This window comes from Coregonus lavaretus (assembly GCF_964263955.1).
Source record: "Coregonus lavaretus genome assembly, chromosome: 27".
Taxonomy (NCBI): Eukaryota; Metazoa; Chordata; class Actinopteri; order Salmoniformes; family Salmonidae; genus Coregonus; species Coregonus lavaretus.
In genome coordinates this window covers 24562533-24575682 of record NC_140014.1, presented here as the reverse complement: position 1 = coordinate 24575682, position 13150 = coordinate 24562533, and the positions used below count along the sequence as shown (strand labels likewise).

The 13150-nt window shown below is 44.1% G+C and overlaps 1 protein-coding gene across 3 annotated transcripts in view; it reads right to left on the bottom strand.

Annotated features, from left to right (window-relative positions):
• Positions 1-219: 219 nt before the first annotated feature.
• The window catches only part of prkcha (protein kinase C, eta, a), a 47215-nt gene continuing 34284 nt past the window's right edge, over positions 220-13150 (bottom strand). For 2 of the 3 annotated variants that reach the window (XM_084143739.1, XM_084143738.1), the window contains exons 14-15: positions 2956-3102; positions 220-1024 (exon numbers count right to left, since the gene is read on the bottom strand). In XM_084143739.1, coding sequence (XP_083999865.1) covers positions 878-1024; positions 2956-3102 — 294 coding nt within the window. In that variant the 3' untranslated portion in view covers positions 220-877. Of the gene's footprint in view, positions 1025-2955; positions 3103-5723; positions 6946-13150 lie in introns of those variants that run through there. The other variant, XM_084143740.1, reaches the window with a different exon arrangement.

Below are 13150 nucleotides of genomic sequence, written 5' to 3'. Positions count from 1 at the left end.
TGCTGAAAAGAAAGCTCTGCTGTTGGGACAGCTTTATGTAGGCCCTAACAGTTTGTGGGCACCGTTTGTCACCGTTATAGTGCAATGAATGTATTGTTTAGTGTTGTGTAGTGGTTTTGCTGGCATGCATTAAAAAATATATATATATATTGTCCCACTGGTCACAGCATTGAACAAGATGTATGTCAAGTTAATAAAGACACAAACAGAAAATTCCCATTAGTTCAAAAATTGCTTGTATTTATCTTGAAGGAACCGTAGGAAAATTCATCTTTCTGTATCAGGGGACACATTTCCATTAACATTGCTTTGCATTTCAGTCAACCAAAGTTTGTAAGATCAGTAATACACTTTGAGCAAGATTACAAGTCAGAACTGTCCCATGTTTTCCAAAGGTGACAGGAAGGAGCATGGAAAAATAGAGAATCTCTGATTAAAATCAGACCTCATTGAGCAACCTCTCTCTGTCTCAACACAGAACCAGTTAGTCATATCCCACAGTGACGAGACAGTGATGTCATATCCCACAGTGCCAAGACGAAGTTACGCAACAATCCTGCTGCAAGAATTTAATTGAGAATGTCAGAAGCTGGAGATGTTTTACAGTGATACAGTAAGAGTCCATATGATCCAATACAGCCCCAATCAGTAAGTCACCATCTGCCTCTTTCACAGCAGCACAGTGAATCCTCATGAGTCCTCATGTATCTGGAAGTCAGCCTCTTCCACTCAAACTGCCTCCCCATTGGGCAAAAGTAGAAGTCAGTAGGGTCAGAGAGAAGGGGTCAAGAGTCAAAGGGGCCAAGGCAGAAAGGGGGAGGTATGACAGAGAGCACCATGAAAAGTCTGTGGGTGCTGGGGTGTCACACAGGGCCTCCTAGTCATCCAGCAGCTCAGGAGCAGTGAAGGAGAAGTTGTGGAACTCGTCTTGGTTGACGGAGGGAAGGAGGTCCTCAATGGGCGTCAGGGTGGGCTCCTCCTGGGTGAAGTCTGGGTCAAAGTTGTTCACGTCCTCTGCAGTTTTCTGGAAGTGAAGTATTGGTTAGACAGGATTGGAGGTACAATAACACAAAATATCAGTGAGAGGTCCTGTAAATACTTTGGGGTAACTGCAAACAGATACAGTGAGGGGAAAAAAGTATTTGATCCCCTGCTGATTTTGTAAGTTTGCCCACTGACAAAGACATGATCAGTCTATAATTTTAATGGTAGGTTTATTTGAACAGTGAGAGACAGAATAACAACAAAAAAATCCAGAAAAACGCATGTCAAAAATGTTATAAATTGATTTGCATTTTTATGAGGGAAATAAGTATTTGACCCCTCTGCAAAACATGACTTAGTACTTGGTGGCAAAACCCTTGTTGGCAATCACAGAGGTCAGATGTTTCTTGTAGTTGGCCACCAGGTTTGCACACATCTCAGGAGGGTTTTTGTCCCACTCCTCTTTGCAGATCTTCTCCAAGTCATTAAGGTTTCGAACCTGACGTTTGGCAACTCGAACCTTCAGCTCCCTCCACAGATTTTCTATGGGATTAAGGTCTGGAGACTGGCTAGACCCCTCCAGGACCTTAATGTGCTTCTTCTTGAGCCACTCCTTTGTTGCCTTGGCCGTGTGTTTTGGGTCATTGTCATGCTGGAATACCCATCCACGACCATTTCAATGCCCTGGCTGAGGGAAGGAGGTTCTCACCCAAGATTTGACGGTACATGGCCCCGTCCATCGTCCCTTTGATGAGGTGAAGTTGTCCTGTCCCCTTAGCAGAAAAACACCCCCAAAGCATAATGTTTCCACCTCCATGTTTGACGGTGGGGATGGTGTTTTTGGGGTCATAGGCAGCATTCCTCCTCCTCCAAACACGGCGAGTTGAGTTGATGCCAAAGAGCTCCATTTTGGTCTCATCTGACCACAACACTTTCACCCAGTTCTCCTCTGAATCATTCAGATGTTCATTGGCAAACTTCAGACGGGCCTGTATATGTGCTTTCTTGAGCAGGGGGACCTTGCAGGCGCTGCAGGATTTCAGTCCTTCATGGCGTAGTGTGTTACCAATTGTTTTCTTGGTGACTATGGTCCCAGCTGCCTTGAGATCATTGACAAGATCCTCCCGTGTAGTTCTGGGCTGATTCCTCACCGTTCTCATGATCTTTGCAACTCCACGAGGTGAGACTTGCATGGAGCCCCAGGCCAAGGGAGATTGACAGTTATTTTGTGTTTCTTCCAATTGCGAATAATCGCACCACCTGTTGTCACCTTCTCACCAAGCTGCTTGCCGATTGTCTTGTAGCCCATTCCAGCCTTGTGTAGGTCTACAATCTTGTCCCTGACATCCTTGGAGAGCTCTTTGGTCTTGGCCATGGTGGAGAGTTTGGAATCTGATTGATTGATTGCTTCTGTGGACAGGTGTCTTTTATACAGGTAACAAACTGAGATTAGGGGCACTCCCTTTAAGAGTGTGCTCCTAATCTCAGCTCATTACCTGTACAAAAGACACCTGGGAGCCAGAAATCTTTCTGATTGAGAGGGGGTCAAATACTTATTTCCCTCATTAAAATGCAAATCAATTTATAACATTTTTGACATGCGTTTTTCTGGATTTTTTTGTTGTGATTCTGTCTCTCACTGTTCAAATAAACCTACCATTAAAATTATAGACTGATCATTTCTTTGTCAGTGGACAAACGTACAAAATCAGCAGGGGATTAAATACTTTTTTCCCCTCACTGTACCGCCTTCCATGTCTTTCATAACCCAGGCCACTACCTACCATACTGTAATACAATGGTTAAGAGAGTAAAACTGGGTGTGTATTATAAATGGTAAGATAAGACAGAGGTAGGTATTACAATTCTACTGTAATGTCTACTGTAAACAGTTTTTAATGACATCAATCATGTGTATCAGGTGTGTGTGTGTGTGTGTCTATCAGGTGTGTGTGTGTGTGTGTGCCTCACGATGCGGGGTTTGAAGGGCGGCTCCAGCTCCCTGCGGTTCAGCTTGTCCCAGTCGATTCCAGTGAAGAAGGCATGGCTAGTCACAGCATTCTCCCCACCCTCTTCCGCCATGCAGCCTAGACGCCGGGCTGGGTTCTTAGTCAGGAACTGTGGAGAGAACAGAAATATAATCGCATATGAGAAGTAAATAAAAGTAAAATATAATAATGTTTGTTAATGAAGTATAATAATTTGAATGTGGCTCATAATTTGACTGTTGAGATTTGCTCACCAACGTCTGATGTTGTCGGGTTAGAGCAGCCGAGGGGAAGTCAAAGAAAACACAACAAAATTCAACAAAAAACAGTCTTCTTGAGGATTCCAGAGGAACAAATTAATGTTTTGGACCGCTGTGTTGGCTGAGGAGTCTATGGGGCTAGCAGTGACATTCCCAATCAGCCAAAACTAATGAGCAGCCCTCCCTCTCCAATGATGAATGGGACCAGATTCACCCCAAGATTAATAGGCCTTGCCACACCAGACCCAAACACAGTTAACAGAACATTAATACTCTCCCTTCCGTGACGGCTACAAGTCCCTCCCCCGCCCAGCACTACATTTTTGGCTAGAAAGTCCAAGCTGCTTGATGAGGATTCCATGAGAGTGCTAGCCACTGCCCTCATTCAATGCCATTTTGAATATGCTAGTACTCCATACAGCCCAGAATAAGCTGATCAGGGTAGTATTGAAGGTGAGTCCACGTACTCACATAGGCAGGAGCTGCTTTCAGGAACTCAACTGGCTGCCTGTTGAGGCTAGGGTGTCCCAGATTAGACTGGGTTTGGTTTACAGGAGTATTTATGGTTCTGCGCCCAGATATCTAACTGATTACTTTCCCAATGTTAGGGATGCACACAATAACAGCACTAGATCAGGTGTTGCTAATGTGTGCTTATACAGGTTCAAGAGTAACGCTGGGAAAGGTACTTTCTTGTATACTGGGTCCTCAGAGTGGAATGAGTGGCCTCTGCCCATAAAAACGACATCTTCTCTGGGCAGTTTTAAAAATAAAAAACCTGTCTGATGTCTTCTGTGCCAATTTGAATGTACCTTACGATGTAACTGCAATAAGATACATGTTCTTATTTTTAGTTTTTATGTTTTATTATCTCGCTGTCATACTGTGTGCAACCGTGTTGGATCTTGCCTAGCCATCTTGTGGAAATATGTCCTAGACCAGGGTTCTTCAATTCCGGTCCTGGAGGGCCAAAACACTTCTGTTTTTGATTTCTACCTGGTAGTTAATTGCACTCACCTGGTGTCCCAGGTCTGAATTAGCCCCTGATTAGAAGGAGATGATGAAAAACAGAGGTGTTTCGGCCCTCCAGGACCGGAATTGAAGAACCCTGTCCTAGACTTTGTGTGTTATCCTCGATTTTACTAATGTGCATGTTTGGCTTTTCAAGTTTTTGTGTGCTTGTTTTTTTTAAATGGCTGAATTAATAAACTAAACAAAAAAAAGCCCTCCCTTCGGCAAATCAGATCATGCCTCTATTCTGCTCCTCCCCACCTATAGGTAGGAATTTAAATAAGAAGCTCCTGTGGTAAGGACTGTTCAATGTTGGTCTGACCAATCGGAATCTATGCTTCAAGATTGTTTTGATCACACGAACTGGGAAATGTTCCAGGTCGCCTCTGAGAATAGTATTGACGTATACACTAACTCGGTGACTGGGTTAATTAGGAAGTACATAGAGGATGTTGTTCCCACTGTGACGATTAGAACTTATCCAAACCAAAAACCGTGGATAGATGGCAGCATTCGCGGGAACATGGACGTGTACAAACAGATCAGCTACGACCTCTGTAAGGCAATCAGAGACAAAATGACAGTACAGGGACAAAGTGGAGTCGCAATTTAACGGCTCAGACACGAGACGTACAGTGCCCTCAAAGTATTCACACCCATTGACTTTTTCCAAATGTTGTAAGTGTTACAAAGTGGGATTAAAATGAATTGAATTGTCCTTTTTTGTAAACGATCTACACAATATACTCTAATGTCAAGCCAGCCATGTCGCGGACACCTACGCCTTGCTCCCGGACGAACTAAACACCTTCTTCACCTGCTGCGAGGAAAACAACATTGAGCAGCCGACACAGGCCCCGACGCTCACGAGAACTGTGTGCTCTCGTTCTCCATTGCCGATAAGAGTAAGCCATTTAATTGTGTAAACCTTAGCATTGCATCCCAAACTGCGTACTCAGAGCATGTGCAGAACAGCTGGCTGGAGTGTTTACGGACATATTCAATCTCTCCATATCCCAGTCTGTTGTCCCCACTTGCTTCAAGAAAGCGAAGGTAACTGAACTAAATGACTATCGCCCCGTAGCACTCACTTCTGTCATCATGAAGTGCTTTGAGAGGTTAGTTAACAACTATATTACCTCCACCTTACCAGACACCCTAGACCCACTACAATTTGCATATCGCCCCAACAGATCCACGGACGACGCAATCGCCATTGCACTACACATGGCCCTATCCCACCTGGACAAGAGAAATACCTATGCAAGAATGCTGTTCATCGACTACAGCTCAGCCTTCAACTCCATAGTACCCTCCAAGCTCATCACTAAGCTGAGTCCTGGACTTCCTGAGGGGTCGAGCCCAAGCGGTGAAGGTAGGCAACAACACCTCTGCCACACTGATCCTCAACACGGGGGCCCCACAGGGGTGTGTGCTCAGCCCCCTCCTGTACTCCCTGTTCACCCATGACTGCGTGGCCACGCACGTCTCCAACTCAATCATAAAGTTTTCTGACGACCCAACAGTGGTAGGCCTGATTACCAACAACGATGAGACTGCCTACAGGGAGGAAGTGAGAGCCCTGGCAGAGTGGTGCCAGGGAAATAATCTCTCCCTCAACATCAACAAAACGAAGGAGCTGATTGTGGACTACAGGGGACAGCAGAGAGAGCATGCCCCATCCACATCAACAGGGCCGCAGTGGAGAGGGTCAATAGCATCAAGTTCCTCGGTGTGCACATCACTGACAACCTGAAAAATGGTCCATTCACACAGAAAGGATGGTGAAGAAGGCACAACTGCGCCTCTTCAACCTCGGGAGGCTGAAGAAATTTGGCTTGGCCCCTAAGACCCTCACGAACTTCCACAGATGCACCATTGAGAGCATCCGGTTGGGCTGCATCATAGCCTGGTACGGCAATTGCAGAGTGGTCCATTCAGCCCAACGCATCACCGGGGCCACACTGCCTGCCCTCCAGGACATCTACAGTTACCATCTAGAAGTCAGAGAGAGTACAGGTGCATCAAAGCTGAGACCGAGAGACTGAGAAACAGCTTCTATCTCCAGGCCATCAGACTGTTAAACAGTCACCACCAGCCGGCCTCCGCACAGTACCCTGCCCTGAACCTTAGAGACTGTTGCCCTATGTACACTACCAGTCAAAAGTTTGGACAAACCTACTCATTCAAGGGTTTTTCTTAATTTTAGCTATTTTTTACATTGTAGAATAATAGTGAAGACATCAAAACTATGAAATAACACATATGGAATCATGTAGTAAACAAGTGTTAGACAAATCAAATCAAAATGATGAAAATGTATGCACTCACTAACTAAGTCGCTCTGGATAAGAGCGTCTGCTAAATGACTAAAATGTAATGTAAAATGTCAAATATATTTTATATTTGATTTTCTTCAAATAGCCACCCTTTGCCTTGATGACAGCTTTGCACACTCTTAGCATTCTCACAAATAGCTTCACCTGGAATGCTTGTCCAACAGTCTTGAAGGAGTTCCCACATATGCTGAGCACTTGTTGGCTGCTTTTTCGTCACTCTGCGGTCCGACTCATCCCAAACCATCTCAAATTGGGTTGAGGTCAGGGGATTGTGGAGGCAAGGTCATCTGATGCAGCACTCCATCACTCTCCTTCTTGGTAAAATAGCCCTTAGACAGCCTAGAGGTGTGTTGGGTCATTGTCCTGTTGAAAAACAAATGATAGTCCCACTAAGCCCAAACCAGATGGGATGGCGTATCGCTGTAGAATGCTGTGGTAGCCATGCTGGTTAAGTGTGCCTTGAATTCTAAATAAATCACAGACAGTGTCACCAGCAAAGCACCCCCACACCATAACACCTCCTCCTCCATGCTTTATGGTGGGAAATACACATGTGGAGATCATCCGTTCACCCACACCGCGTCTCACAGACACAGTGGTTTGAACCTAAAATCTCCAATTTTGACTCCAGACCAAAGGACAAATTTCCACCGGTCTGATGTCCATTGCTCGTGTTTCTTGGCCCAAGCAGGTCTCTTCTTATTATTGGTGTCCTTTAGTAGTGGTTTCTTTACAGCAGTTCGACCATGAAGGCCTGATTCACACAGTCCCCTCTGAACAGTTGATGTTGAGATGCGTCTGTTACTTGAACTCTGTGAAGCATTTATTTGGGCAGCAATTTCTGAGGCTGATAACTCTAATGAACTTAATCCTCTGAAGCAGAGGTAACTCTGGGTCTTCCATTCTTGTGGCCGTCCTCATGAGAGACAGTTTTATCATAGCGCTTGATGGTTTTTGCAACTGCACTTGAAGAAACTTTCAAAGTTCTTGAAATGTTCCGTATTGACTGACCTTCATGTCTTAAAGTAAATGTAAAATGTAAATGTAATGATGGACTGTCGTTTCTCTTTGATTATTTGAGCTGTTCTTGCCATAATATGGACTTGGTCTTTTACCAAATAGGGCTATCTTCTGTATACCCCCCCCCCCTACCTTGTCACAACACAACTGATTAGCTCAAACGCATTAAGAAATTCCACAAATTATCTTTTAAGAAGGCACACCTGTTAATTGAAATGCATTCCAGGTGACTACCTCATCAAATCAAATCAACATTTATTTGTCACATACACGTGTTTTGCAGGTGTAGCGAAATGCTTGTGCTTCTAGCTCCGACAGTGCAGTAATATCTAACAATTTCACAACATATACCCAATACACACAAATTGGAATTTTAGAATATATACATAAATGGACAAGCAATGACAGAGCGGCATGGACTAAGATACAGTAGAATATTATAGAATAGTATACAGTATGTACATATGAGATGAGTAGTGCAAGATATGTAAACATTATTAAAGTGACTAGTGTTCCATTTCTTAAAGTGGCCAGTGATTTCAATAGGCAGCAGCAGCCTCTAATGTGCTAGTGATGGCTATTTAACAGTCTGATGGCCTTGAGATAGAAGCTGTTTTTAATTCTCTTGGTCCTAGCTTTGATGCACCTGTACTGACCTCGCCTTCTAGATGATAGCGGGGTGAACAGGCAGTGGCTCGGGTGGTTGATGTCCTTGATGATCTTTTTGGCCTTCCTGTGACATCGGGTGCTGTAGGGGTCTTGGAGGGCGGGTAGTTTACACACGGTAATGCGTTCGGCAGACCGCACCACCCTCTGGAGAGCCCTGCGGTTGCGGGCGGTGCAGTTGCCGTACCAGGCGGTGATACAGCCCGACAGGATGCTCTCAATTGTGCATCTGTAAAAAATTGTGAGGGTTTTAGGTGCCAAGCCAAATTTCTTCAGCCTCCTGAGGTTGAAGAGGCTCTGTTGCGCCTTCTTCACCACACTGTCTGCGTGGGTGGACCATTTCAGTTTGTCAGTGATGTGTACGCCAAGAAACTTGAAGCTTTCTACCTTCTCCACTGCGGTCCCGTCGATGTGGATAGGGGGGTGCACCCTCTGCTGTTTCCTGAAGTCCACGATCATCTCCTTTGTTTTGTTGACGTTGAGAGAGAGATTATTTTCCTGGCACCACACTCCCAGAGCGCTCACCTCCTCCCTGTAGGCGGTCTCGTCATTGTTGGTAATCAAGCCTACACTGTCGTCTGCAAACTTGATGATTGAGTTGGAGGCGTACTTGGCCATGCAGTCATGGGTGAACAGGGAGTACAGGAGGGGGCTGAGCACGCTCCCTTGTGGGGCCCCAGTGTTGAGGATCAGCAAAGTGGAGATGTTGTTTTCCTACCTTCACCACCTGGGGGCGGCCCGTCAGGAAGTCCAGGACCCAGTTGCACAGGGTGGGGTTCAGACCCAGGGCCTCAAGCTTAATGATGGGCTTGGAGGGTACTATGGTGTTAAATGCTGAGCTATAGTCTATGAACAGCATTCTTACATAGGAAGGGAGGAGCAAAATGGAGTCGTGGTCAGATTTGCCGAAAGGAGGGCGGGGGAGGGCCTTATAACCATCCCGGAAGTTCGAATAGCAATGGTCAAGGATTTTAGCAGCGCGAATACAACAGTTGATATGTTGATAGAACTTCGGCAGCCTAGTCCTCAAATTTGCTTTGTTAAAATCCCTGGCTACAATAAATGCAGCCTCAGGATATGTGGTTTCCAGTTTGCATAAAGTCCAGTGAAGTTCTTTGAGGGCCGTCGCGGTATTGGCTTGAGGGGGGATATACACGGCCGTGACTATAACCAAAAAAATTATCTTGGGAGATAATACGGTCAGAATTTGATTGTGAGGTATTCTAGGTCAGGTGAACAGAAGGACTTCACAAAGTTCCTGTATGTTACTACAATTACACCATGAGTCGTTAATCATGAAACACACACCTCCGCCCTTCTGCTTCCCGGAGAGATATTTATTCCTGTCTGCGCGATGAACTGAGAACCCATCTGGCTGGACCGATTTCGACAGAATATCCCCAGAGAGCCATGTTTCTGTGAAACAAAGTCAGGTGCCAGGTCGCAGTTGTAAATGAGAACTTGTTCTCAACTGGCTTACCTGGTTAAATAAAGGTTAAAAAAAAGAAAAAAAAAGTATATTACAGGCCTTGATGTCTCTCTGGAAAGAAATCCTTGCCCGGAGCTCGTCGAGCTTGTTAACCAGAGACTGAACATTAGCAAGTAGTATACTTGGAAGCGGTGGGTGGTGTGCGCGCCTCCTAATTCGAGGGTTGAGGATGGTTGAGAGAATGCCAAGAGTCTGCAAAGCCGTCATCAAGACAAAGGGTGGCTATTTGAAGGATCTCAAATAATAAAATATATTTTGATTTGTTTAACACTTTTTTGGTTACTACATGATTCCATATGTGTAACTTCATAGTTTTGATGTCTTTATTATTATTCTACAATGTAGAAAATCGTAAAAAGAAAGAAAAACCCTGGAATGAGTAGGTGTGTCCAAACTTTTGACTGGTACTGTACATAGATTCATTGAACACTGGTCACTTTAATAATGTTTAGATACGGTTTCACCCACTTTATGTGTATATACTGTATTCAAGTCACGACTCATCCTATATAATTTTTTATTTAAATTTTTTATTTGTGTATAATTTTTTTTGCTAGGTACTACTGCTCTGCTGAAGCTAGAAACACAAGCATTTCGCTGCACCTGCGATAACATCTACAAATCTGTGTACGCAACCAATAAACTTTGATTTGAGACTAGACCACAATTAAGGTGACACTTAATCAAAGCCACACTCTTAATCACCCCAGAGCCATTACATTTTTTCTACCCGTTTTGTTTTTTCTAACACAATAGTTCACAAGGAGAGGAGAAGAGAAGAGGGGAGAGTAGACACAAGATGAGGCCAGGAGAGAAGGGTAGAGGAGCAGAGGAAATGGGTCAGTCAGTTCATGATGGGACAGAAACAAATGCACTATGTAATTCCCTCCTCAACTGACCACAAAATGGAAATTGGGAAATCCTATTTGAGTCTATCATATTTTACACTGGCTCCACCAGGCCTGTGCCATCCACTCTGTCAGGCCTGAGAACTAAACTCTGCAGACAGACACCATGCAGGGAACAAGACTACTATATCAGATAAAGAGACATGCAAAGAAATGGGACACTGAGACACATTTACCCCGCTCTTATTTTCCAGTCAAATATGAGGTGGGAAAATGTCCACCTCAGCATCTCAACTGTCAAATAACAAACAATGTGCTCTCTGTTTGAAGAACCAGTCCCAGGGCTCAAACATGCAGGACGTTGCTTGCAGGAAGTTGAACCCTGGTGAGCGAGCAGCTTTCGGTATAAATAGAGCAGCGCGTTAAAACCACTCAACTGTTGAAAGCCTCTGGATGTGACGACACGAGCTAGCCTTTACATAACATGATGTGTCGCTAGGAGCAAAATCAGTGGCTGAGGCCAGGGCTCTGCTGCTTCCTGAAGTATGTTTGGATAACAACACTGTAGAGGAGGGAGGTGGAGGAGCAGAGGAGAGGAGGCAGCGTTATTTATAGCCAGAGCAGTGGTGGGGTAGTGGACTATAGTTATGTAAGCGAGAGAGAGCACTGTGTGTCATACAATAGGACCCGACCCAAATTATTTATTATCCACCCCGATGCGCTGACCAAAATCCAGCCCCAAACCCCTCCAACCTGAGGGCTTATATTATTTTTCAGCCCTGAGATCATTGGTGGCCACAGATGTCTGGGTGCCAGTTCTGTTTGCGTGGAAGTGTTACATACATACATTACATTGCTGCTACTGCTTCTCTCTACATGGTGGTCTATAATGTTGATATTCTATTATGCAAACCGCTGACTGGTAGGCTAATGGTACTTAATGTTTTTTCCCCACAAAGCTCTAAATATACATCTGTACATAGATAGATTGGCATTCTTGGTATATATGAGCAAAACAGGCTGTGAAAAAAATGTATTGTTTAAAATATTCACAAAAATCATTGAAATAAAAAATTAATTATCATAAAACAAATATTTTTTCTCAAATATGTGTGCCACAATTATTGGCACCCCTTCATGCAATACTTTGTGCAACCTCCCTTTGCCAAGACAACAGCTCTGAGTCTTCTCCTATAATGCATAATGAGGTTGGAGAACACATGGCAAGGGATCTGAGACCATTCCTTCATACAGAATCTCTCTAGATCCTTCAGATTCCGAGGTCCACGCTTGTAGACTCTCCTCTTCAGCTCATCCCACAGGTTTTCTATGGGGTTTAGGTCAGGGGACTGGGATGGCCATGGAAAAACCATGATTCTATGGTCAGTGAACTATTTTTGTGTTGATTTTGAGGTGTGATCATTGTCCTGCTGGAAGATCCAACCACGGCCCAGTTTAAGCTTCCTAGCAGAGGCAGTCAGGTTTTGATTTAATATCTGCTGGTACATGATGGAGTCCATGATACCATGTATCCTAACAAGTTGTCCAGGGAACTTTGGAAGAAAAACAGCCCCACATCAAAGATCCACCACCGTACTTCACAGTGGGGATGAGGTACTTTTCTGCATGGCTATCTTTCTGTCTACGCCAAACCCACCTCTGGTGTTTGTTTCCAAAAAGCTCTATTTTGATCTCATCTGACCATAGAACCTGGTCCCATTGAAAGTTCCAGTAACATTTGGCAAACTGTAGGCGCTTGAGTTTGTTGTTTGATGACAGCAAAGGCTTTATTATGGCAACCCTCCTAAACAACTTGTGGTTATGTAGGTGGCGTCTGATCGTAGTTTTGGAGACTTTCTGACCCCAAGACCCAACTAACGTCTGAAATTCTCCAGCTGTGATCCTTGGAGATTTTTTGGCCACTCTAACCATCCTCTTCACTGTGCGTGGGGTCAATATAGACACACGTCCTCTTCCAGGCCGATTGTTTACATCTCCAGTTGCATTAAACTTCTTAATTATTGCCGTGATAGTGGAAATGGGCATTTTCAACCTTTGAGCTATGTTCTTATAGCCATTTCCTGATTTGTGCCGCTCAACAACCTTTTGTCGCACATCATTACTGTATTCTCAGGTCTTTCCCATAGTGATGGATGACTATGGGAACTTGGCCTGTGTGTCACCTCATATTTATACCCCAGTGAAACAGGAAGTCATGGCTTACCACTTAAGTGAACTTCACTCAGGTGAACTTAAAAATGTAAAATACGAATGGGAATATACTTCAGTTAGATTTTACTCATAAGAATTTCTAGGGGTGCCAATACATTTTCTATTTATTTATACTAATACAATTGCTGAGAGAAATATATTTTGTTCAACAAGTAGTATATATATATTTTTTTAAAGGTAGGGGTCAAAATGATTGACACCCCAAAAGATTTGTAGAAATAAAGTAGTCTAAAGTTTAGTATTTGGTCCCATATTCCTAGCAGGCATTGACTACATCAAGCTTGTGATTCTATACTGAACAAAAAATATAAAC